The sequence below is a fragment of the Cibotium barometz genome, chromosome 8 (assembly GCF_041138505.1).
Source record: "Cibotium barometz isolate CiBa-2024 chromosome 8, ASM4113850v1, whole genome shotgun sequence".
NCBI classification, from domain to species: Eukaryota; Viridiplantae; Streptophyta; class Polypodiopsida; order Cyatheales; family Cibotiaceae; genus Cibotium; species Cibotium barometz.
Window position 1 is genome coordinate 40,374,414 of NC_141053.1, and position 24,291 is coordinate 40,398,704.

The window sequence follows — 24,291 nt, forward strand, 5'->3', positions numbered from 1 at the left end:
TTAGAGAGGCAGAGGAGCAGAGACATGAGTTCTACTATCGTCGCCAGGCCTCTCAGTGGACGTAGCTTGGTGATAGAGTGACTGGGGAGTTTTTTGAGATTACTGGACCCCGCCATGCTCGAGCAGGAGTTCGCCAGCTCAGGAGGCAGGACGGATAGGTAGCCCACTGAGCCCGGTGAGATCAGAGCCATTGCCACTGAGTTCTATAGAGACCGGAGCTAGCCACCACTGAGGCTCGGGATGCTTGCAGACAGACTGTGTGGGCCCATGTGCAGAGGAGGATCACAGATCGTATGCGCACAGTTCTGGGTGAGCCTCTTTCAGAGGTTGAGCTTGCTGAGGCCTTGAGGGTCCTTCCGCGCCATAGTTGCCCTGGGGAGGACAGATTGACGCCTGCCTTTTTTATGCGCTATTGGGACCTTTTGGGGCCAGGCCTCCGCAGGGGCTTTCAGTATGTTTTGGACACTGGGGTGATGCCACAGAGCTTATCAGAGGGCTTGATCTTTCTTATCCCCAAGGGGGAGGGAGTATCAGATGATATTTGGCATTGGAGACCTATTACGATCCTCAATACTGTCTACAAGGTCTTAGCAAAGGCCTTGAGTTTGAGGATCCAGCCCTTCCTTGGGGAGTTGATTCATGCTACCCAGACAGGATTCATCAAGGAGCGCAGTATCCTTGACAACATTTTCACCTTCTGGGAGGCGACGGCCCGAGCTAGATTTCTCGGTGAGGACCTGGTCGTGATGCTTCTCGATTTTGAGAAGGCATACGATAGAGTTGATTGGGGTTTCTTAGAGGGCACTATGCTTCGCATGGGCTTTGAGCCAGTTTGGATTCGAGGAGTGGCGGCTCTATATTCCACAGCTCGTAGCCAGGTGTGCTGATGGCAGGAGGACGGGGGCCGAGTTTTGAGTTGACCAGATCATTCCGTCAGGGGTGTCCTCTCGCCCCGTTTCTTTTTCTCTTCTTTGCTGAGGCTATGAGCATGTATCTGACGGCAAAGGAGGTTGGTTTGAGAGGACTCCAGCTCCCAGTCCGAGGGAAGGACTTGCTCGATGCTGAGTTTGCTGATGACACGGGTTTGTTTTTGCATGGCCAGGAGGGCAATCTTCAGCGGGCAGAGCAGTCGCTTCAGGTTTTTAGTGCAGCTTCGGGAGCATTGATCAATTGGCACAAGACAGTGGCCTTTTGGATCAGTAGCGCTCCCACTCCGGCATGGAGCCGAGACCCGGGTTTTAGATGGATTCCTCATGGCACAGTAGTGCGGTATTTGGGATGCCAGATTGGACTAGATTTGTCACTTGAGCAGCAGATTGCCCCGCTTCTTCTGAGCATTCGAAAGAAGCTTTTGTATTGGAGTATAGCTTGGCTATCCTTGGCTGGGAGGGTGGTGGTAGCAAATCAGGTGCTTTTAGCGACCATGTGGTACATTACGTCTTGCTGGATCTTCTCGAGCTCTTGTATCAGCCAGGTACAGAGGCTGATCAGGAACTTTCTTTGGTCTGGGCGGGATGGTCAGCCAGCGCACGGGCTAAGGTTGCTTGGACAGTTATTACACTTCCGTTGGCCCAGGGGGGCTTCGGCATTATAGATTCAGTTGATCAGAGTAGAGCCTTATTGGGAAAGCTTATTGTTCGGGGGCTGCTTCCAGGCGCTGAGCCTTGGAAAGAGCTTCTTTTTCAGCGGCTGCTGCAGGCTAGGGCTCCCCCAGTAGGGGACACTTGGGCACCAGAGAGACGATGGATCTTCATAGAGATGAAGAGGACAGGCCTCAGTAGAGGATGGGAGGACATGCCTTGAGCATCCTGCGAGCTTGGGAGTTACTGAGACCGGGGCTCTCTCAGAGACCTCCTTCTTGTGATGATTAGGAGCGGGCCAGACAGCCGCTCATTTGGAGCCCAGCGGTACGCACAGAGCAGGGTCATATGCTGGGTTCTTGACCTCGTCTAGCCTGGGGACCATTGGTGGCAGGCCCAGCACGTAGTTTTGGAGACTGGCAGGCCTTCTGCAGTCTCCCAGAGGAGATCCAGGTGGAGAGACTGAGTCACTTCAGAGGGGGGCTGATTATGAGGGATGACATTCAGGAGGCACTCACTGAGGAGTGGTTCACGCCTTTCGAGCCAGCGGCCCCACGGTGGATGGGAGCCTTTACACAGTTGGAGATCCTGATTGCTGTCAGAGCTTGCACTGAGGATGGTAGATGCCTCTACTATGAGATACAAGATGAGGGCAGACTTGAGAGAGTGGAGGCGGAGTCGCCTTTGGTTGCAGAGTGCATCTTTCAGAGGATACGGGTAGTGGCCGCCGCTTCTCGGAAGTGGCATATTGATCCAGACCCTACAGATGTGGACTCTGATTGGCGCATATGGGCATATGCTGCGCGCCCCTTGTCCCGGCTCCAGTGGGACCCTTGCGAGTACGAGTGACATGATCCTTATGCGTCCCCTAAGGCCACAGAGATCACCTTTTTCCAGTACACTGTTCGGTTGGGGAGGCATATTTTGACTGCGAGGAGGATGGTCTCTCCAACTGCATCGGAGCATTGGCGGCTACAGGGACTCTCACAGGAGTTCCTGGAGGATTTTTGGACCAGGCTCTGGGCTAGTCGACGGGCACGCAGGATCTCGACTTTTCAGTGGCTGGTCACCCACAGGGGCTCTGCAGTTGGCACCTGGCTTGTCTACATTGGTCTTCCGGCAGCCTGCGTCCGATGTGGCCACCCTTTGGAGACACAGAGACATTGCCTACGGAACTGTCCTCAGGCGCAGCAGATTTGGCTGCAGATGCTGCGCATTCTGGCCCCCCTCTCTCCAGAGGGCATGTATACGTGGGGTGCAGGTGCTTGGTCGACTTCGTCAGGGCCAGCTCTGGGATATGAGATGGAGCAGGACAGCCAGGCCATCAGATTCATTAGGGGCCAGCCTCACCTTGTTCCTTCACCGGATTTCTCGTCCGCCGGCTGGACACAAGAGAGGGATCTACGATGGGAGCTCTTGAGCAACCTCACCATCTGGTTCACCTGGAGAGCCCGGTGTTTCAGGGCCTTTGAGGGGACCAGCAGAGACTGTTCGGGGGATTTGGCAGGAGTTGATCCACACCCTGCGAGGACAGTATGACCGCATCCGGGGCGACTCGGATGAGGCGATCTTGCGGCGCCGGGCCTTTCACACCACTTGGTGCAGCGGCTCCTTCTATACCCTACACACGGTTCCCCCCGCTGGCACTACAGGCCACCTGTTTGGCTTTTCCCCCCTCCTATTGTATGATATAGCCCCTCAGTTCTTTGTACTGATATTTGTACTTTTTTGCACCTAGGGAGAGTCTCGCTAGCTGCCTTGCTTGGATCTCTGCTTTGTTTTCTTATGAGCAGGAGAGGGTCTTTTGTAGCCCTACGGGCGTTTTTTATATAACTAATGAAAGGATCTTTTCTCGAAAAAAAAAATGTTGGCGCTTTTTGCTTTGCTTTGCTGCCAGCCTGCTAGCCGACTGCTCATGGGCCCATGACCTGCTGCTGTAGCCCCTAAAGGAACCCCTTCCGCTGGCCAACAGGGGCATAGGATTCCCTCTTGCTGTCGGCTGCCTCTAATAGAGATTCAGGGCTGTAAACAACGTTAACCAGGCTGCCCGACTGGTCCACCAGCCATGGGCTGGCCTTTGGCTAGCCCATGGGCATGCCTTCTTGACATACATGCTACAACATGCTTCTAATGCAAATCTACTGCGAAGGCTGACTGCCACATGCACCTATCTGATGCATTCTCCAATTGGGTTAACGCTGACTGCTAAGGCTACACCATGCTTCTAATGCAAATCTACTGCTAAGGCTGACTACTACATGCACCTATCTGATGAATTCTCCAATTGGGTTAAGAGGACTCACTCCAGAGTGACCTCTATGGCTTGGAGACTGACCTGCGTAGCTCGTGCCAAACTGTCCCTGGAGTGAGGGCTCACAATGGGGTCACGGCGTATGACAAATATTCCTAGAAAAAGTTATTAATTCTGTACAAATATTGCACTGATAATGATGCTAGTGTGTCACTGTGTACCCCAGTGTAGGGTGCATGTGACATTCCCTCCTGCGTAGCTTGGCGGCAGGTTTAGGGCTTCGAAGTAGTCCGCCAATAACTGGGGGTACTCCTGAAAGAACTCTTCATCCAGCCATATTGCTTCATGGGTTCCTCGATCCTTGAACTTCGTATATATATATATATATATATATATATATATATATATTCCTGGGAAAAAGATCCTTCAATTAGTTAAAGAAAAGGCAACCACAAAGAGCTAAGTACAACCACGATGGGCTAGATACAAACTCGCCTCATATAAGGGTGGGAAATAAATGATCAAAGGGGACGAGATGCTTCTCCTCTGGCTGGCCGTTCTGTGAGGAGAAGGCTATCTCATATAGGGGGAGGGAACATAGGTGGTCTCTAATGCCAAATGGGGTCACCGCCTCTATTTGTGAGGAAAGGGCCAGGACTCCAAAGTCTCAAGAATGCTTCCCCCCGCTTCGGCATGCAGTCAGAACCTCCTTGCAGCTTCCCCCAATGACCGTGGAGGGTGTGAATGATATCGAGCCATATGGTCGTGATGGTCTCAGCCGGTGGAGTGTGGGTACCCTCGATTGCCTTGTTGCATCTAGCATGCCAGATGTGCCAGGCTGCTATGCTACTGCAAATTTCCCATCTCTGGCAGCCAGTCACCTGTCGGTGGGGCTGTGAGACTGGTACTGTTGCAATACGATGGTGGGAGTTCTGAAGGGCTAGCCCTACCCCATCCTCCTCATAAGTCTTGACCACTCTAGCCTCGGTGGCCCAAGCGACACTTCACCAAGTGATGATCCGGGTCGATGCCCTAGTGATATGCGAAGATGGGGAGAATTCGTTGCCAAATCTGCTCAGCCCTCGGGCAATCCCAAAGGCAATGTCATTGAGACTCCTGGGGTGGCCACACCTCGGGCAAGCTACTGACCGCTGACCTCCGATTGCCGGCCAAGTACGGACCGCCAAACTCTTGTGTGCCATCAGCCAAAGAACGAGAGTGTTGTTCCTCGTCCGAAAGTTGTCCCAAAGCCTCTTCCAAAAATCTGAAAGGAAGGGTTGTGATAGGCTCTGAGACTTCTAGTGTGCTGTTGCTACCGGTGTGCCATCTATCACAGGCATCTGCATCGTGCGGCCAAGCCACGCTGTATATGCAAAGAAGGGGACATCCAAAGTCTCCTCCCGATCTGTGGGATCATGCCAAGTCCACTCTCCCGGGTCCCACTGCAGCCACATGAGAGGTCGGCTCTTCGAAATCCATAGCCGCCATAGTCTCTCCTTGGCCACCTTGGCCCGGTGCTGGATCTATGTGCCATTCCTGTGCCTGAAAACCAATCACCCTCACCCTCTGCAAAGTGCAGCCTCTGAAATCCCGTTTGAAGCTGTCACCTCCCAAAAGGTAAAGATGTTGTCCAGAATGCTCCAATCCTGAACAAAGCCAGTCTGAGTGTCGTGGTAGAGAAGGCTGAAGTCGCCTGCTGATGGCCTTGGCCATGGCCTTGGCCAAGATCTTATATGCTGTCCCTAGTAGGGTGATGGGTCTCCACTACCAGATCTCCAATCTATCACCACCCTCCTCGGGAATCAATTGTATCAAGCCCTCTGAGAGCCTCTTTGGCATGGCGCCTGTGAGCATAATCTCATTGAAGGCAACGCAAGGGCTACCTTCCATGAGGTCACAATGGCAAAGAAAGAAAGAGACAGGAAGCCCGTCCGCCCTTGGGCATTTGCCCTTGGGTAGTGCCATCACCGCCTCCGCCAGCTCCTCTGAAGTGAAAGGGGTTAGTAAGATCGAAGGGAGGGGGGAACCACCTCTCTCGTGTGCCGCTAGACTCTCTCACGCGCGTCCATCACCTGGGGGGATAATGGGGCACTAGTGAGAAGAGATCAGAAGAAGTCCGTGGCGATGGCTCTCACATGTGGGGGATCAAAAACAATAGCTCCATCTTGGCCACACAACCTGCGAATATCATCTGTCCTCCTGTGTCGGGGTCAACTATCTCAAAGAAATCTCCGTAACTCTGTCACTGGCCTGAGTCCAAAATGAAGCCCTGGCATGGTATCTGTACTCCACCCTCCTCTCCTCAATGGACGGAATCTCTGTGTGGGCGGCAGCAAGTTGACTCTCAATCCACGGGCTATTTGGGGAACTCTCCTGCAGACGATGTAAATAGGCTAGGCCCCTCCTCAAACTCCTCTCTTGCTCCCAAAATCCCTCCAATCTACTCTGGGTTGCCTCTTGTAAAAAAACACCGATCTCCCCCAGGCCACCATCCAAAGTGCACGCTGCAGAGCCTGAGGAAAATTCCCGTGCAGCCCATATCTACTCGATCCAGCTGTAGATCTATGAATCAGGCGACGAACGGAACTTGCCAGCTATCTTCTCTCCAAATCGGGGGCTGCATGGGGCCGACAAGAGTGCTCTGGAGAGGCGGATTTGGAGGGGGGGGGAGGGGAATGTGGGGCCGGCAGAAGAGGAAGGGGCAGATGGAGTGACTGCGGGTAGAGTCGGTGGCGAGGGTGGGGGAGGGGGGGGATGGGGGGGAGGAGGCAGGGAAGGTGGCGAGGGGGAGCGGGGAGACTGGAGAGGGATGGTACTGAGAGGCATCCATCGGAGAGGAAGGCTCAACGGAGAGAGGGTGGGGTCAACCGGCCCCACCGGACACACTGAGGGCCGGAAGAGGAGTCACGACGATGAATTAGCCGCCAAATCGGGGGTTGGGGGGGTGGGCGGGGGGGCCCTCTCCGTGACTGGAGAGGGCGCACGGGTGCTGAGATAACTGCTCGTAACGGTTCTCTAATAGAACCGAATCCTCCTGCATGTTGCCAGCCTAGTGCATACAGCGGCGACGCTCAGCTTTGGTGCTTAGCTGGCGACCCGGGTGGGGGCCAACCATTCGCCATTCTCCGGTTGGTGGGTCATCCATGGTCGGTGCCTGGTGCTCCGCTACCTGGGAACCTGCTCCTCCCTCGGGTCCCTAGTGCGGATTTGAGCGGGAAGCGGGGTAGGGAACCATAGGGGCGGTCTCCTAAATTGACGCCGAGGGAAAGCTCTGGCCAGATGACCCATCTGTCTGCAAATGAAGCATTGGCCTAGAAGGCCGGAATACCCCACTCACTGCATACTGGAGTCGCCCCGAAGGCTGGGAATAGATATCATGTGAGGCACCGGCAAGGCAACACAGATGCGGAGAGATGGAATCCCGACTGCTTGTGCGAGGGTCGAGGTGGGGGGGGATTCCATCACTCTCCTGATGGCACCACCTATCACCGGGAGAAGAGGAAGGTATTCCTTCCTGAGGCCTGGAAAGCAGACTATCACGGGAAAGCCTGAAACTCCAGCTAGAGGGTCGGATGCTGCGTCGAAGCCGTGCTGCCAGCGTGCAAAGAAGGCCTGGGCCGTATGCAATGCAATGGGGCTTAGCTGCATGACAAGATTAGACGCCGCTAGTGAGTCGAACTCAACCTAGTAATGGATGAATATTTGTGATCTTTGCAGGCGCACCTAGGAGGCTAGCCTGAAGAAGATCTCTGAGTTGGTCACGCACGGGGCAGCTACCGACAATCTTGCATACCAAAGTGGAGGCCTCTAGGGATGCGATAGTTGTAGCGAGAAGCTGCATGTCCGCTTCAGAAAACAAAAGGCAAGTAACGGAGATCTCAGTCGGGGGAGACGGTGCCATGGAGTCCTCTTGGGGGCGAAGACAAGAAGAGGCTGAAACTTGCCGAAAATAAAGAACAGCCCACAAGTTGAGGGCGCTGTCGACGATGACGGACGAAGGGGAGGTGACAAGACAAGAGGTAGGAGCCGGGGAGGGGGGGGGGGGCAAGGGTGGAAGGCGAAGGCGGGCAGGGGGAGGGGTGAAGGCAATGGCGTGAGAAGGGGGAAGGGGGCGATGGCGACGGCAAGCAGGTAGGCGCAGTCTTGGGGGGGAGTTCGCAGCTCATGCTCGATGCTTGAACTAACCCTAAAATGGCTTTTATTGCATGTAGTACAGTCTCAAAATTTAAAATTGTCTTGCAATTGGGTGTATAGTTGGCGGACCAATGTGATTCCTCTGTCCTTTGGAGCGTGGGTGGCTTTGACTCCCTTGGTGTTACATGCACTGAGGTTGATCGTGGTCACGCACAACAGGGCCTTCTCTATATGTGGTGAGATCTTTAGCATCCAATTCATAGAGTAGAGAGAGAGAAGAGAATAGAAGAGAAGTATACAACACAGTATTGGGTCCCAATTACCCATTGAAGGGTCACCCCTGCAAGCAGGAGTATTTGCTGATATTACTTCGCTGGAGAAATGCTGTACAATGATTGAGAACAAGGGATATGACTGCCCAATGCAAGGACGAGGAAGACCATACGTCAGCTGAGTATCCACCAATCCAAGGGCTCTGCAGAAGAGTCTTCGGGCCACTTATGCAAATCCAAAATAGCTGTAGGATTGCACATATGCTGGCTGAGAATGGAAGAGGAGCTTCAATGTTAGCCTGGAGAGGAAGGAAAAATATTTGCTGATTTGCTGCCTGAAATCTGCTTTGAGACTTTGCTGAATTACGAATGCTTTATGCTGAAAATCAGCGCTTGCTTATATAGTCCCAAGTGGAGCTGGTCGGCTAGAGAATGCTGTTGGCCAGGTCTTGCTTGGACAAAAAATGCTTTACCAACATTAAATGTTGGTGCTTTTTGCTTTGCTGCTGCCAGCCTGCTGGCCGACTACTCATGGGCCCATGACCTGCTGCTGGAGCCCCTAAGGCAACCCCTTCGGTTGGCTGACAGGGACATAGGATTCCCTCTTGCTGTCGGCTGCCTCTAATAGAGGTTCAGGGCTGTAAACAGCCTTAACCAGGCTGCCGACTGGTCCAGCAGCCATGGGCTGGCCTGCCCATGGGCATGCCTTCCTGACATACATGCTACAACATGCTTCTAATGCAAATCTACTGCTAAGGTTGACTGCTACATGCACCTATCTGATGAATTCTCCAATTGGGTTAAGAGGACTCACTCCAGACTGACCTCTATGGCTTGGAGATTGACCTACGTAGCTCGTGCCTGACTGTCTCTGGAGTGAGGGCTCACAATGGGGTCACGGTGTATGACAAATATTCCTAGAAAAAGTTAATACTTCTGTACAAATGTTGCACTGATAATGATGCCAGTGTGTCACTATGTACCCCAGTGCAGTGCAGACTTGGCGGCAGGTTCAGGGCTTCCAAGTAGTCCGCCAATAACTGGGGCTACTCCTGAAAGAACTCTTCAGCCAGCCATACTGCTTCATGGGTTCCTCGATCCTTGAACTTTTATAAAATTGTCTTATTCTGCAACCGGAACCATGCTTCCGTCCGTGGAGGAGAATTTGTTCTGGCTCTATGACTTCTGCCCCATCGATCATATCTGGTTGTTGCTCTTCTGATACATCCTGAAGTTGTCAATCAACGCTCTCCAAAAATGGGACATGAACTTAGGTTCTCTGTCTGATGTGATTGTCCATGGCAAACTATCAATGGGGTACCAAAACCGAATGAATGTCCTCAGCTGTGGCTGTCTGCTTGCATGGAATGAGCATGCAGAAGTTACTGAATCGGTTCACAATAGTCATACACTCTGTGTTTCTAGATCTAGCTGAGGCGGGAAGGGGGCCGGCAGCCATCAGAGATTCCACCAGCAAGCGGCCAGGCAGTCAACTGGCATGGTAGCAAGTTTTAGGCAACATCATATATGAAGCGCAACAATTTATGCATTAAATACTTAATTCAGGTCCAAGCATTTTCCTGACTACAGTTCAACTGGCTGACTTGCAACTTTCCCCCGTATATATAAGCAAAAGGCATAACTCATTAGATCATCAAGTACATTCAGTTCATAATTCATCATTCAGTCATAGCATTAGTAGAGAATATGTAGAAGGGGCCTAGGTCACCCCTATGGGGCTGACCATAGCCCTAAGTCATGTACAAGCATCATGTAATCTTTTTGTACCATATTAATACAGAAAACTCCTTACACCAAATACTCTCTCTTCTTTTCTCTCCTTTTTCTTAATCATCTTAATTCAGCATCTATGTTCTTAATTAGGCTTAGGGCTATGGATCAGTACAGCAAGGCTTCCGCGCATGCAACATTGGTATCAGAGCACGTGCACGCCCGTGCCATGGCTAATCTTCAGCATGAACTGGCTTAATCCCTAATTAGTGCAGCAATTAGGACAGCATCATCATCAGTATTAGCACCAGCATACCATGATCATTAACATCAGCATTAGCACCAGCATTAGTAACAACATCATCAACATACTCATTATCATCATCATCATCATCAGCATCAGCATGAAGGGCTGGGAACCCTGTCGGCAGCCAGCAGAGGTGCTGGCGGCAGCCATCAAGGTTTCCAACAGCAGGCGGCGAGGCAGTCAACTGGCATGGCAATAGGTTTAGGCAACATCATATATGAAGCACAATAATTTATGCATTAAATACTGAATTCAGGTCCAACCATCTGCTCGACTACAGTTTAGCTGACCGACTTGCAACCTTCCCCCATATATATATATATAAGCAAAAGGCATAAATCATTAGATCATCAAGTACATTCAGTTCATAATTAATCATTCAGTCATAGCATTAGTAGAGAATATGTAGAAGGGGCCTAGGTCACTGACCATAGCCCTACATCATGTACAAGCATCAAGTTACCTTTTTGTACCATGGTAATACAAGAAAACCTGACACCTTATGAGGCTAATGCCTGATGAGCTAATAATGTATCCGAGGTAATGTATTTCCAATACTCCAAACTCACTCTTCTTGGCATTGATAAACAACTCGCAAGAGTTGCAAAACTTTTGCCACATCTCACTCATGCTGCTTTGCGGTCCTTGAGAAGATAAGGATATCATCTTGAAAGATGAAGCCGCATTTGCCATTGAGATACCAAAAAACTGGAGACATCTTGTTGAACGTCGCTGGTGCATTGGTGAGTCCAAAAGGCATCACTTCAAATTCATAGTGGCCGCGCTTGCTCCTGAAGGCGGTTTTTGGAATGTTGGCCTCAAAGATCCGAACCTGATGGTAGCCAATCTTAAGATCTATTTTAGAGAAAAATTAGCACCATTGAGTCGCTCTAAGATGTACTCTATTTTGGGCATGGGAAATCTATTCTTAACTGTCGGCTTGTTTAGCGCCCTGTAATGGGGTAGGTGATAGCAACTTCTTTCGCTTTCAGGTCTCACCACCTTCACTCTTAAGGGGGGATTGTTGGGATATATCGGAGCCTGTATGTGTGTGAATAGCCCCTTTAATGGTTGTAAGTGTGCTTTAGAGTATTCGTGCGTGAACCACCTCTTATAGATGAATAAGCTCGCATTTAATAAGGGTTAAAGGGTTCGGTATGCTGAAAGGGCTATATATGCAGAGGCCTTGTACTTCGTTTTAATATCTATCAATCAAATCAATAAAATATCTTGAGTCGTGATCTCTCTCTCTCTAGTGTTTCCAATTCTCTCTCTCTCTCTCTCTCTCTCTCTCTCTCTCTCTCTCCTTGTAACCATGGAGCAGCAGGATCCACCACGGGCCTCTAGGATGGCTCGGGGGAGAGCGGTGATGCCAATCATGGTTGGGAGGATCCTTCGCAGGTGACCTAGCGCTTCACTCATAGACCGCTATGTCAAGACCTCGGCCAACCTCGCTACGCGAGACGTCCTCCAATGACTCTCCGTCAGCTGTTGCAACTTTATCAGATTAGGTCTCCACAACCTCATTCACAAGATGGTCAAAATGCTTCTCCAGCATTCTTGACATAAAATAGTCATTTAAAAAACAGATCAAAAATACAATTTCTATAATGAACTCTTGTCTCTCCACATTACTCCACATCAAACCACATTACTTAATTCCACAACCATTTCATAAGTATTTCTATTATCATCCAATCACATCATTTTCATCTCATCACATCTTTCCTTAATTTATCCTCATCAGATCTCATCTACTCGCATCTACCCATAACCACATCTCATCACATCACATTCATTCACATCTCATCCATTCAGACCACATCACATTCACTCACATCTCATCCATTCAGACGAGCCTGCTACCTCATGATTTGTTTAGGACTAACCTTGGTTTTTAGTTGTGTTTAGGGAAGATTTTAGGAAGGACGTTGTTGGATTATATCATCTCCAGATGGTCTACATCACCATTTTCATGCTTGTATTGGTCATTTATGAGGCCCTGCATTGGCATATCTTAGCATATATTATTCAGCATTTTTCTACCATTTTAAAGGTATTGTATAGCATTTTATGTTGTTGTCGACCTGCAACAGCTGGCTGACCAGCACTTTGAGGGATATATAAGGGTTCTCACCCTTTCCCTCATTTTCATCTCATTTTTCAACATTCTCTTGAGGTCATTAGCAGCTGCTTCTGCCGCTTATCATTGTACAGCACCTACGGGCTTCCCTCGTGCTAAGTTTTCAGCAATAAACATCAGTTTCCAGCATTTACAGGTCTTGTACCTGGGCCTACATCTGTGTTTTCTATTTCCTTCACTTTCTTTCAGACGTTACAGTAAGCACCCCTCAAACCTATAAGAGATTGGCACCACACACCTAGGGATTCCTCTGAGAGAGCATAACTCTTCCGGAGAACAAACGTCTCTGTAGTCCTCGGACCCTCCACACACCATCTCGAATCCAGGACTTCTTGCTTCAGTGGCATGGAGAGGAGCCCCATAGGTAGTGGATATTGATGCCATGTAGGTGGTGCATGAAGAGACGAAGAGATGACACATTATGAGTTCCGACACATGGGGTTCTTTTGTTGCATCTATATACTGTATACACAGTAGTATGTTGGCCCTGTATTTTATTTCGGCAGCTAGTCTATTCATTTTTCATGTTGTCGTGACATTCAGTTTACTCATGGATCACATGTAATATTTTTTTTGGTCTCATAGTCCCTTTGGTTCTTTCGCAGACGTTAACCTCTCTCTCTCTCTCTCTCTCTTACACTTCCCTTTGTTTATAAAGGAGTTTTTTACTAGAGAGAAGGAAGAAATTATGTTCTCAAATACATATTTTTATCTACTTACATAACTAGGGCACATGCACAAAAAATATACATTTATCCACCCACACTGATGTAACTATTGGACAATTTGGGCTGATTAAGTAACTTGATGTCCTATCTAGGTTTGTTGTGGAAATGAACTTGAAAGTAGAGCAAGCATTGCTGGTTTTCAATCTTGGCAAGGATCTCCTTTGTACTTTACTAGGTAAGGTAATACTGTTTTGTCAAGGCCTTGCTGAGGAACATCAAAATTTACTGAAGTAAAAGACCATGTGAAGTCTCATGTAGCCAAAAAATAGAATGCTCTGCCATGTTTGGTGCTTAACATCCGCAATTTCTTGACTCAACAGATGGGAAATCTTTTCAGGAGTCTGAAGAGTTCTTCAAAACAAGGATTTTATCCTTGAATGCCAAACACCTTGATGCTGATTCAAATCTGACCTTCTCTCTCATCGACTTAAGAGAGCTTGTCAACTTCTTCGTGTTCACGTAGGCTATCCAACTATTTGTTCCGAATTCACTTCTGAACTTAAAGGTTTAACTCTTAACTCTTATGGGATGCTGATTGCATCTAATGTATGTCTCATCCTAGGCCTCTTCTTTGATAGTCACATCCGCTCCCCCCCCTCCCCCCCCCTCTCTCTTTTGATTCCATGATCATGTTATGTCATGGAACTATTGTAACACCTTTTGGTCTCACAGACCCTTTGGGTCTTTTGTAGACGTTTAATATAACCACCTCCCACAGTGGGGCGCAGCCCATGTGGCTATAAGAGTGAATAATATCTCCCCATACAGTACAAATTCACTGAGTGTCATATATCTAAATGCCCTCAATAGTCTCTGTGCATCTGGGCCTCCAAATCTGCCAAGCTGTGATATGGGCATCGATGTCCCAAGTAGTATCAACCCTTTGCAGAGGTGATCTATACTATGTTTTGCATATCATTATGGCAGTGTCCAAATCGTTGACCTCAAAAAATATTTGTGGATCAGACTGAGTGAGCCAAGCAATAGCACCCCAAGTAACATTAATGGATCTCTCCTCAATCTACTCATAAGCTCAGCTATAGAGCTCCAAATCCTCTACACCCCATATGCAATGTTGTACTGTCTCAAAAGCTACCAGGCATCTGGGGTAGGCAAGGTCTGTCCCAAATTTAGCCCTCCACTTTAATGGGGAGGCCACCATGTAATAATAGCCAAAAGAAGTGGGAGATCTCGCTCCTCCTTTATAAGTGCCAAAGTCTGTGCCAAAATGACCAATGTCATAACTTGGCCTAAGTATAGGAGTCCTCTGAATCTGTTGAAGTAAAAGGAGCCTGGCATTATGAACAGTGTAGCTGAAAAAAGGAGCTTGGCATTACGGAAAATAGAGCTGAAAAAAGGATTGGCTGCATCAATCCATTCCCACTCACCAGGATCCCAATGAAGATATCTGATAGGACATCCACCATACAGCCAGAATCACCAAGACCCATGGGTCACAATATCATGCGGAGGGTTGACATGCTAGTGCTTCCCTGAGTGATTTACTACTCTCACTCGATGAAGGCAATGCCAAGAATAATCTCATGCGTGTCACATTTCATCGATCTCTATCCTGGCTGGATACTCCCTCCTCATCTTGATCCATCAAGTGTAACACCTGTAATGACACTCCTACCTGCCTGGGAGAAAACACCAAGCCACCTAGGATGATGCTGATCATGAAATCTTCCAGTAATCCACTCATGATGTATAGCTGCATCAATTTCATCGATTGGTCGCACCCAAAGGTTGAACACAACTTGGTCTAACATACAAAACACAAATACATATCTTGACATAGGAAAAACACAGAAATTTGACACACAATCCCAAGGTGATTTCTGTGTTTTTTCAATCCCAAGGCGATTTAAGCGGACTCTTTGTAATCTCCTCTGGGTTACATATGTGGCTGCCTTGATCTGAGCTCTTATTGAGTGGTCTTATGGGCTAGTGTCATTTGGCTTTCTCAATCTACAGTTACCAATCCCTGGAAAGAAAGAAATAAGTTCTAAGTTGCTTTCTTTTGTGGTTTCTCAAGAGTCCCTCCCTGGGCCTAAAATTCTCATGCACATGGAGGGCCATACATCTCTGGTCCTCTTACTTGACGACTCGCTGTAAAGGACCAAACCCGTCTCTGAACAAACTATGATAGCACCCTCAAATCTCGTAGTATGCTGAACAATGGACTAAAGCATGTTCCTCTATCTCTACCTCTTGTGTACTGCATACATGCATGTCCGAATCTCTCTATGTTCCCTTGTAAGATTTACCTCTCTGTCAGTCTATGTAATGAAACACGGAGCTGTCCCATAGAAATCCTCAATGTATGTGACAGGTGAACCCCCAAGTATCCGGGCATCTCAATAAACCCCTCATCTCTCACCACGAGAAAGTGCTCATTCTCGATAGCATGTCAGGTTGAACCCATGTCCCTGTGGTTTTAAAGCTGCCAAAAATCATCCCTAATATGTCTGTTTTGCTCTATTTTGGTCTGTATGACAGCTGGTGATTGTGTGTTAAGGCAGTACTGCTCCCATAGATAGTTCATGAGATGTCGTGCAATGTGTGGTCTGTGCATTCCAACACTTAGTGCCACCTTGGGCAGCTAATGTCATAGAGGAACACAGAGCCAGCGATGGTAGGCTTTTTGTGCCCTCTAGTGTCCCTACCATGTGATGAATTCTTTGAATGTATATATGATGCATCTGTGCATTGAGTATCCTACAAAATCTGCTAATATGATATGATGTGGGATATAGGTCGTATTGATGTGAATAAGATGAGAGCATCATTATTTGAAGTGTCTCTATCTGACTCCACTCTAGTTGAAGGATATTCACTGCCCAAAATGGTGTACCATACATTGCTGCTGATCTGACAAGGAAATAAAACAGAAGTGCCTTGGTTAAACCTGTTGAAAGTAGGCTTGAAAGTACTCTCTCTCAAAGCAGGTCAATAATGCAAACCCTCTCATAAACCATGAGGTAGCAGCTGGTCTCATCCTCAATGTTGGGCGTGAGAACAGAACTCCCAAGTATGTGTAACGCTTCTGTTCACCTTGGAGACCTATGAGTACGACCGGGCGTGATCGGCATTCGCTCCTCCAGATTTTCACGGACCACTATCTCCATCAGCTCTCCTTCAGACATAAAGGATTCCGTGTGCAAGTAACAAGGGCTAGCGTTGAAGACCATAACCTTTGTAAAAACCATGGCAAAACTTCTGTGAGGCATATAAATGACCCCTCTAGAAAGTATGACAAGTACTACATTTTCTACGGATAGAGAACACCATATTTGCTAGTTTAGATCCAGCCCCTAAAAAATAATCTACAAAATCATTCAATCATCTATGTAGAGTTCAACAAGTGTAGCCCAACCGCATGTATCTTGGGGCACCTTGAGTATGGGACCAGACAGGTCTCTTGGAGATTGGATCGCACATAGGCAGTTACCCCCGGAGGTGCAGGAGAGAGGCTTGACATGGATCTGGGGTAGAGAAAGGCTCAGCATCGACATTGACTCAACTATCACTCAGGAGTGGCTGACTCCTATCCCAGACATATATTTCAGTGGCTGCACCTTGCAGAGGGTGAGGGTGATTGGTTTTCGGGCACGGGAATGGAACATAGATCCAACACCCGCCCCCTCACAACGCTTCCTTTCAGATTTTTGGAAGAGGCTTTGGGACAACTTTCGGCCTAGAAAGATCACCCTCTTTCTTTGGTTGATGGCACACAAGAGTTTGGCGGTTGGTACTTGGCTGCTAGCAGTTGGAGGTCAGCCAACAGCTTGCCCGCGGTGCGGCTACCCCCAGGAGTCTCAAAGACATTGCCTTTGGGATTGCCCGAAGGCTCAGCAGATTTGGCAGCGGATTCTCCGCATCTTCACTAGGGACAGGGCATCGACCCGGATAATTACATGCGGCGCCACAGAGGCTGGAGTGGTCAGGGCTTATGAGGATGGGGGAGAGCTAGCCCTTTAGGTCTCTTACCATCGTATTGGAGCAGTACCAGTCACAGCCCCACCTACAGGCCACTAGTGGCCAGGCTCATGCCAGAGATGGGAGATTTATAGTAGCAACCTGGCACATTTGGCGCGCTAGATGCCATGAGGCCATTGAGGGTACCCACACTCCGTTGGCTGAGACCATTAGGAGCATATGACTTGATATCATTCACACCCTCCGCAGTCAGTGGGGGAAGTTATAGGGAGGTTGTGACCGCATGTGGAAGCGGCGGGAAGCTTTCTTGAGGCTTTGGAGGCTTGGCCCTTTCCTCACAGATAGAGGCGGTGACCCCATTTGGCATTATAGACCACTTGTGTGGTTGTTACCCCCCCACCCAGTATGAGATAGCCTTCTCCTCACAGAGCGGCCAGCTGGAGGAGAAGTGTCTCTTCCCCTTTTGATCATTTGCTTTTCGCCCTTAAAAGAGGTGAGTTCGTTTTTAGCCCTTCGTGGTTGTATCTAGCCCTTTGTGGCTGTTTTTTCATTAACTAATAGAGGGATCTTCTTCCCGGGAAAAAAAAAGAGTCCAAGTGTAGGGAAAGTGGGAATTCCACGAAAGTGCCATGACTCTCCTCTGAGAGTCACTCAATTGTGCACACTTTACCAATGAACTGCTCATAAAGTGTCATAGTGGGCACTATCACTAGCTTTTCCACCTCTACCTGCCTCAATCTCCTAATCACTAGAGCTGTGTCAAACGCTTTACCAAAATCCAAAATGCAACAATATAGTTTCTGCCCTTTGTGCATGGCTTCCTCGATGATGGCTATGAGAGTGAAAATAGTCCCGTAACTTGATTGCCAAGTAGCTCTCACTCCTTTGCACTGAGAGCGAGAGAAAGAAAGAAAGTTATATTAACATCTACAAAAGGTCAAAATGACCTACAAGACCAAAAGATTACATCATGTCCATGGAATACATCATCATGGGTACTAAAAATAAAAGAAAGGAACAAGAGCTGAAATGCCAAAGCTGATCCCAGTACAAAGAGCGTCAAGCTCTCACATCACCCTAGAATATCCCGCATAGGGCGCTGCATAATGGTACCCAATGCAGTAAAGCTGAGCTGGCGGGAGAAAGTCCTGTGGTGGTGGGAAATGATGGCTCTGATCCTCCTGTGGTGACGCAAAGAAAGAAAGAAAATCATATTAATCGTCTACGAAAGACCCAAAGGGTCTATGAGACCAAAAGGTGTATAATGATGTCCATGGAATCTCATCATCATGGAAAAAAGAAAAACACAACAACAACAAAATATATACAATGATGTCCGGAGACGGAGTGGTGTATATCCAATCCTGATCCAAAGCATCAATCTATCAATATCCATGAGCCAAGCGACCCTTTGTCGCTCAAAAGTCTCCCGAGTCTGGAGCTAGTGGGTGGGGCGGGGTCGGAGTCTTGGAAGTTGGGGGCACTGGTCTCACTTGAGTGTAGTGGCTCAATCCAAGATGACTCTGGGATCAAGAGATCTTTTTTACATCGATCCCTGCAGGACTCTCTTGGTACCTTTGTGCCCCATGTTGGTTAAGATCACTCTACATTTTTTGTTCTGTCTTCTAGCCGTGATTTTGTATGGTTTATTCATACTTAATAGAGGTCTCCTTTCTGCTAAATATATATATATATATATGACTTGGCTGTTGTGATGCTCCAAACCAGCAATTGACAAGAGCTTACCAAGATGCATGACGACTTAACACGAAGTCCCTTGCGGAGGCATAGGCTCCTCTAACTCCCTTTGTTTGCCTTTAGACAGGTCCTCTTCACCTCCGTTATCCTTATATATGTAGAAGATGTAGGGGTTGCCTCTTGTGCTCGTTCATCCAAGTTTCTCTACCAGATATGTTTTTTTAATAAAAAATGCAGCACATTCTGGGTGCAAATTAATGAGAAGTTAAGAAGACCCTTATATTTCATAGTATAATGGACATAAGTCTTCTGATTCCTGAAGTAGGCATAATGCACCCACTGTAGGGCGCGTTCTAGTAGCAATATGACCTCCTCAGCCTATTTCCGCATAAACATCGTGAGAAAACCTGGGGGTGACCCATCCTAATTGATACTGCATCCATGCTCATACTATGTGAAGAAAACAAACTTTCATGTAGCTTAGGCTAACTTGCCACAATCGTATCTTTTGTTGCTAGCTTTATAGAGGATCCCAGCAAGACTAGTCTCAAACCAAGATTATGTAAGATATCTGCTAAGATCTGTGATGAAATGAAAAGATACTCACAGGTAAGGGGTCTCACTGCAAACTTTTCCATGGGGGATGTAGACCTTATCGCTCATTTAAAAAATAGGAACAAAAGAAACATATATTAACGTCTTCAAAAGACCTAGAGGGTCAATGAAACCAAAAAGGTAGTACAATGTATCCAGAGTGGAGGGCCTTGCAAGGGTGTCTGGCTCTGTGGAGGGACTAGGGCATCTAGCCCTCCGATGACTTCGTGCATACAAGGTGCGAAGCAATGGCGAGGTCAGACATGGTGCTCATGCGTTGTCTGCTCTCCATGCTCCTGTTGGGTCTGGGGGTGAGTTGTTGCAGCCGTTTGGTGAGGACCAAAGAAATTTGTAATGGAGGTCTGAGTAGTGTCATGTTGATCCCGCCTCCTTAAGTGTACCCTCACCAGTGTCTCGGTGACAAAGAAGCTCCAGGAGGTGTAGGCAGACACCTCTGATCCCTAAAGTGCATCACTCGCGAGGGGAAACCAAACCCATTCCTGAAGAGGCAATGGAATCCCCATGTATCTCATAGTAAACTGGGCATCTGAACAGGTGGTGCTCCTTTGTTTCTATTGCCTTAGTCATGCATAGTTTGTATATTCTCTCTCGCAAGATGCTTTCTGAACTTCCTTCGTATGTGACAAGATATCAAATCGGCTCCCAAATTCGATATGAGAGTTAAGAAGCATGGATCATGCTTTTGACTTTCCAAGGCATGTGAAGCACATTCTTCTCCTTCATGGTGCATTGCAAGAGCACGCCCAACGCCTTTTCTGCTTCTAGCCTAAATCCTGCAGGTAGACAAACCAGTGACGGCGCCCATGGACTATATACTTGTTAGCTCAAGGACTCGTGATTCCTTCCAAGAACAATATTGGGATAGTACATGTGCTGGCCGATCTCCTCTCATACTATGCAGCATTGTTTCCAGCTTGGTGAAGATGGAAGTTAACATTGCAGATGATGTCTAGGCATCACACTTCATCTCTTTGTAGAATTTAGTAAAGCATTATCCACACTGTAGGGGTCCAGGTTGTGTGAGTTAAAGAAGGCTGCATCTATTTTTAAAGTATGGAACTATGGAAATATATTCATTAGTGTTTTCGTCGGTGCAGATTCTTCCAGCATCATGCTTTGTATAATTATTGCTTTTCAAGGGAATGTTGTATGGAAAGTCGCAGAGAAGTGGTCCATGTTGAAACAACCTTAATACCACCATTGTCAGAGGCTTTGAGTAAAGAAGAGTTGGAAGCACAAGAGTTGGTATGTTTTAGATGGTTCATGCCATATAAACAGATTCTGCATGTTAAGTGGTATGTGTGTTTCAGAATGCAATAAAGAGGGTGTAGGGCATATATATGTATATGTACTTATGTTTATACATACATTCATATACATATACATGTATGTGTGTGTGTGTGTGTGTGACACACAAAAAAGAATGTAATAAAGAAATAAAACCCTTTTTTGTGATCAAGTAGGCTGCGAGAGAAGCATTGGAAGCAGAGGAAAAAGAATGGCAAGAAGCGGCTGCAAAAGCTGAAGCCGAAAGACTAGCTGCAGAAGAAGCTATGAAGATTCAAGAGAGCAGGAACAAACCTCAAAGTCTAGATGAAGCCATCGAATTCATCGTCCGTGAAAAATTAGAGAATTTCAAGGAATCTTTTTTTGACGGATGTGTTTCAGAACAGAAAAGGCTCTTTGACAAACTAGGACAACTTGAGGCCACTGTGACCGCTGGTATGCTCAGTGAAAGCAAAACAAAGTAGCCCTAAGAGATCACACATGACATTGTAATAATTAAGCACTTTTAAATGGTCTTTATGCAAGAAGTATCATGGTAAGAAGCTTGGACTTCATCCAAGTTCATGCACATATGTGGGCTTAGTAAAACATACGTGGGCATAGAAACCTAATAATAATCTAGGGTTAGTTCCAAGTTGACTTAGCTTCTAGTTGGTCAATGTCGATGGATCATAGTGGTTGGAGTCTGAATTTTTTTTAAATGGGTTTCTCCACTTACTTGGTTGTTTGGTGTCTATTTTGTGCCTTTAATGTTCTATGTATGCTCTTGTGAGCATCCAATGCCAACTTTGTACTTAAATTGTTCAACCTGGATAGTTTGACTCTTAGGATAATTTGCTCTATATTGTATTAAAAGAATATGGCACAGCAGAAAGAGATAGCAAGACAAAGAACAATAGACAATGCAATAGATACACAATGGAGAGAATTTAACATTCTGATTATACCAAAGAGGTACAAGTGATGGTGTTGTCCACCCGTGTGCTCTCAAGTAGAGCTTAGATGGTGATCTAGACAGACTTTGGATGGAGTATGTACGAGGTGTAGAAAGGGGTGATACTCACAAGCATTGGATGCCTTAGCTCATGGCAACCATATCCATATATAGTACTGTAGGCGGTGTGGTAGGCGTGTATACAACGAGGGCAGTTACACTGCATAAACACGGTCGTCGCCCACGTATCAAGAATGCCGACTACCGACCACTAATGATGGACCTAGTATCCGAGGGAATATTCTAGGGAATATTCCTCATTCCGTCGCCTCGGGGGCTCTCGCCCCTGAACCCTCGCCAAGGGGGCTGCTAGCCCCCCCTAGGACCCCCTAGCTAGGGCAATGCCCCGGACCCCAGCTAACACTCGTACCCTTGACCATCTCCTAAGCATCATTGGATGGTCACAATAATGACCCCATCGACGTCTAAGCCGGGGTTCCCACTAAAGACATATGCACCATGGCTACTTCTCATAATGGGGGCCTAACAAATGTGCATTATACATCAAAGTGAGATACACGCTGAGAGCGGGCATTGAGTGTATACTAACATGTATCATATCCATCCAAGAAAACATCGGTATTTATTTTCTCTTCTAAAGGTGGGCATTGATAGATGGCATTGGAGTAGATTCATCTACATTATTTTGAGATCTTGATGTGCTTTTAGCTTCTGGTGTAACTTTTTGGCCTTGTATGTTGGCAAAGTTCATTGGGTTACATTTACTCCCAATCCAAAATGTTGAGCTATCACATTGTGTGAAGAGTTTTTTATTTGATGAGGCAGTGTGAGAATGATTAGTTGCATATAAAGTGATGTGACCACGGCACACATGATCCAATATAATATTCTAGGCATGGTATTTTCCAAAATAGACAATCTGGCACAAGCAGCGCACCTGCATGTATCTGACCACTATCTTTGTGTGTGTCATTTTAAATATTACCTTGGTCATGCACCTATTTTCACATGTTATAAATTTACTTCAATGTATGATGAACCCATATTATAACTAGTGTTTGTGTTTTTCACTCTATTATGACAAATTTCATGACACAGTTGGCTTGTGTTTGCCCAGTTTTTAGTATGGTCTTAGTCTGAACCCATTTACTAGTTTTCGAAGTTGTGTTCTATCTAGTGTCACCAAGCTCCTATGTTGAGTTTGTTGATGATTCTATATGGTTCATTCCCTGGGAGCTTTAGTTTCCCTACCAATTTGAAATTGAATAGTAGAACATGATCCCTTAATTAACATTTTTGAATTCCACCCAAACCTTTCTCCTTCGTATGACATTAGTCATCCATGCATTCTTCGATTTGTCTTCTGCTAAGGCAAGCAGCTATTGTATCCTCGCTGTTTAGTGAGGAATATGGGTTTAATTTCGTTGATATTTCTTTCCTCTTGATGGGCATCAAAAATTCCATATGGTCTATTCCTTCCAGTCCATATATTGATGAGAAAGGGGTATGCATTTTTGTGACCTTGTAGGCATTTTGGAATGCTCGTAGTGTTGAATGCCAACTATTGATCCCAATCTGTCTGAATTTCATTCATCCTTTTTTCAAAATCCTTTGTAATATTTGTTAGTAGATTCAGCTTGACCATTGTCTTGTGGGTGTACATAGTAGACTTCTTATGAATGATCATGTGCTGCAACAATTCTCTGACCATTGGCTTGTGGGTGTACATAGTAGACTTCTTGTGAATGATCATGTGTTGCACCAATTCTCTGACCACATCTTTGAGGAATTGGCCCCCTTGATCACTTACAGTATCTATTGGGCATCCAAATATTGTCATGATCCCTTCATAAAATTTATTATCATTGATTTAGTTGTATTGTCTCTGAGTGCTTTAGCTTCTACCTACTTAGAGGCCACCAAAATGTACCTGTTTTTTGTTCTTTGAGATGGGGATTTTAATGGTCCAACAAAAGGTCCTAGAGGCAACATAAGATTGTGCAACATCCAATCTATTACACGGTTGGTTGGCCCAATCTCTGATGCACATCACAATACTTTGCATATTCCCATGCACTGCCTCATAACTATTGCCCACCATAATAAGCTTGCTTGTAATACTTTCTTACATGTTACGTCTCCATAGAAATGAACTCTTGCGATTCCCATGCATCCTTCATAACTGTTGTGCTTTAGTACTTTCTTGCATGTTATGTCTCCATAGAAATGACCTCCTACAATTCCTTGATGGGCTTCTACAAGAACAACTCTTTGCTCATGGTCTAGCACACATCTCTTGACTATGTGATCTTATTTTTCACAATTGATCATCCACATCCACATAGCTTCTATTTTTATGATCTAACTTCTTCCTTAAGTACTGTGTGATGTCTGCTGGGAAAATTCCATGGGTGATGAATTCAAACATATCATCATACCAGTTTCTTATTGAGGAATATGAGGTAGTGATGAATAGATTTGCATTTGGAAATTGGTCGTGCACTCCATCTAGTTGTTCTCTAGCTTCCATCCAACTTAAGGAATTTTCTAATGCATGTTCATTTCCTAGTATATGGACAATAGTGCAGTTAAACTCATGTAATAATAATAACATCCATCTTGCTAGCTTGTTACTTTAAAAGTATGGT

General features: G+C 46.7%; 1 protein-coding gene across 3 annotated transcripts in view; it reads left to right on the forward strand.

Annotated features, from left to right (window-relative positions):
* Positions 1-21,409, forward strand: part of LOC147636259 (uncharacterized) — an 86,981-nt gene extending 65,572 nt beyond the window's left edge. For all 3 annotated transcript variants that reach the window (XM_086801124.1, XM_086801126.1, XM_086801125.1), the window contains 4 exons: positions 13,239-13,321; positions 13,467-13,605; positions 20,499-20,646; positions 20,865-21,409. In XM_086801124.1, the coding sequence (XP_086657250.1) occupies positions 13,239-13,321; positions 13,467-13,605; positions 20,499-20,646; positions 20,865-21,152 (658 nt within the window). In that variant the 3' untranslated portion in view covers positions 21,153-21,409. The remainder of the gene's footprint in view (positions 1-13,238; positions 13,322-13,466; positions 13,606-20,498; positions 20,647-20,864) is intronic.
* The last annotated feature ends 2,882 nt before the right edge of the window (positions 21,410-24,291 follow it).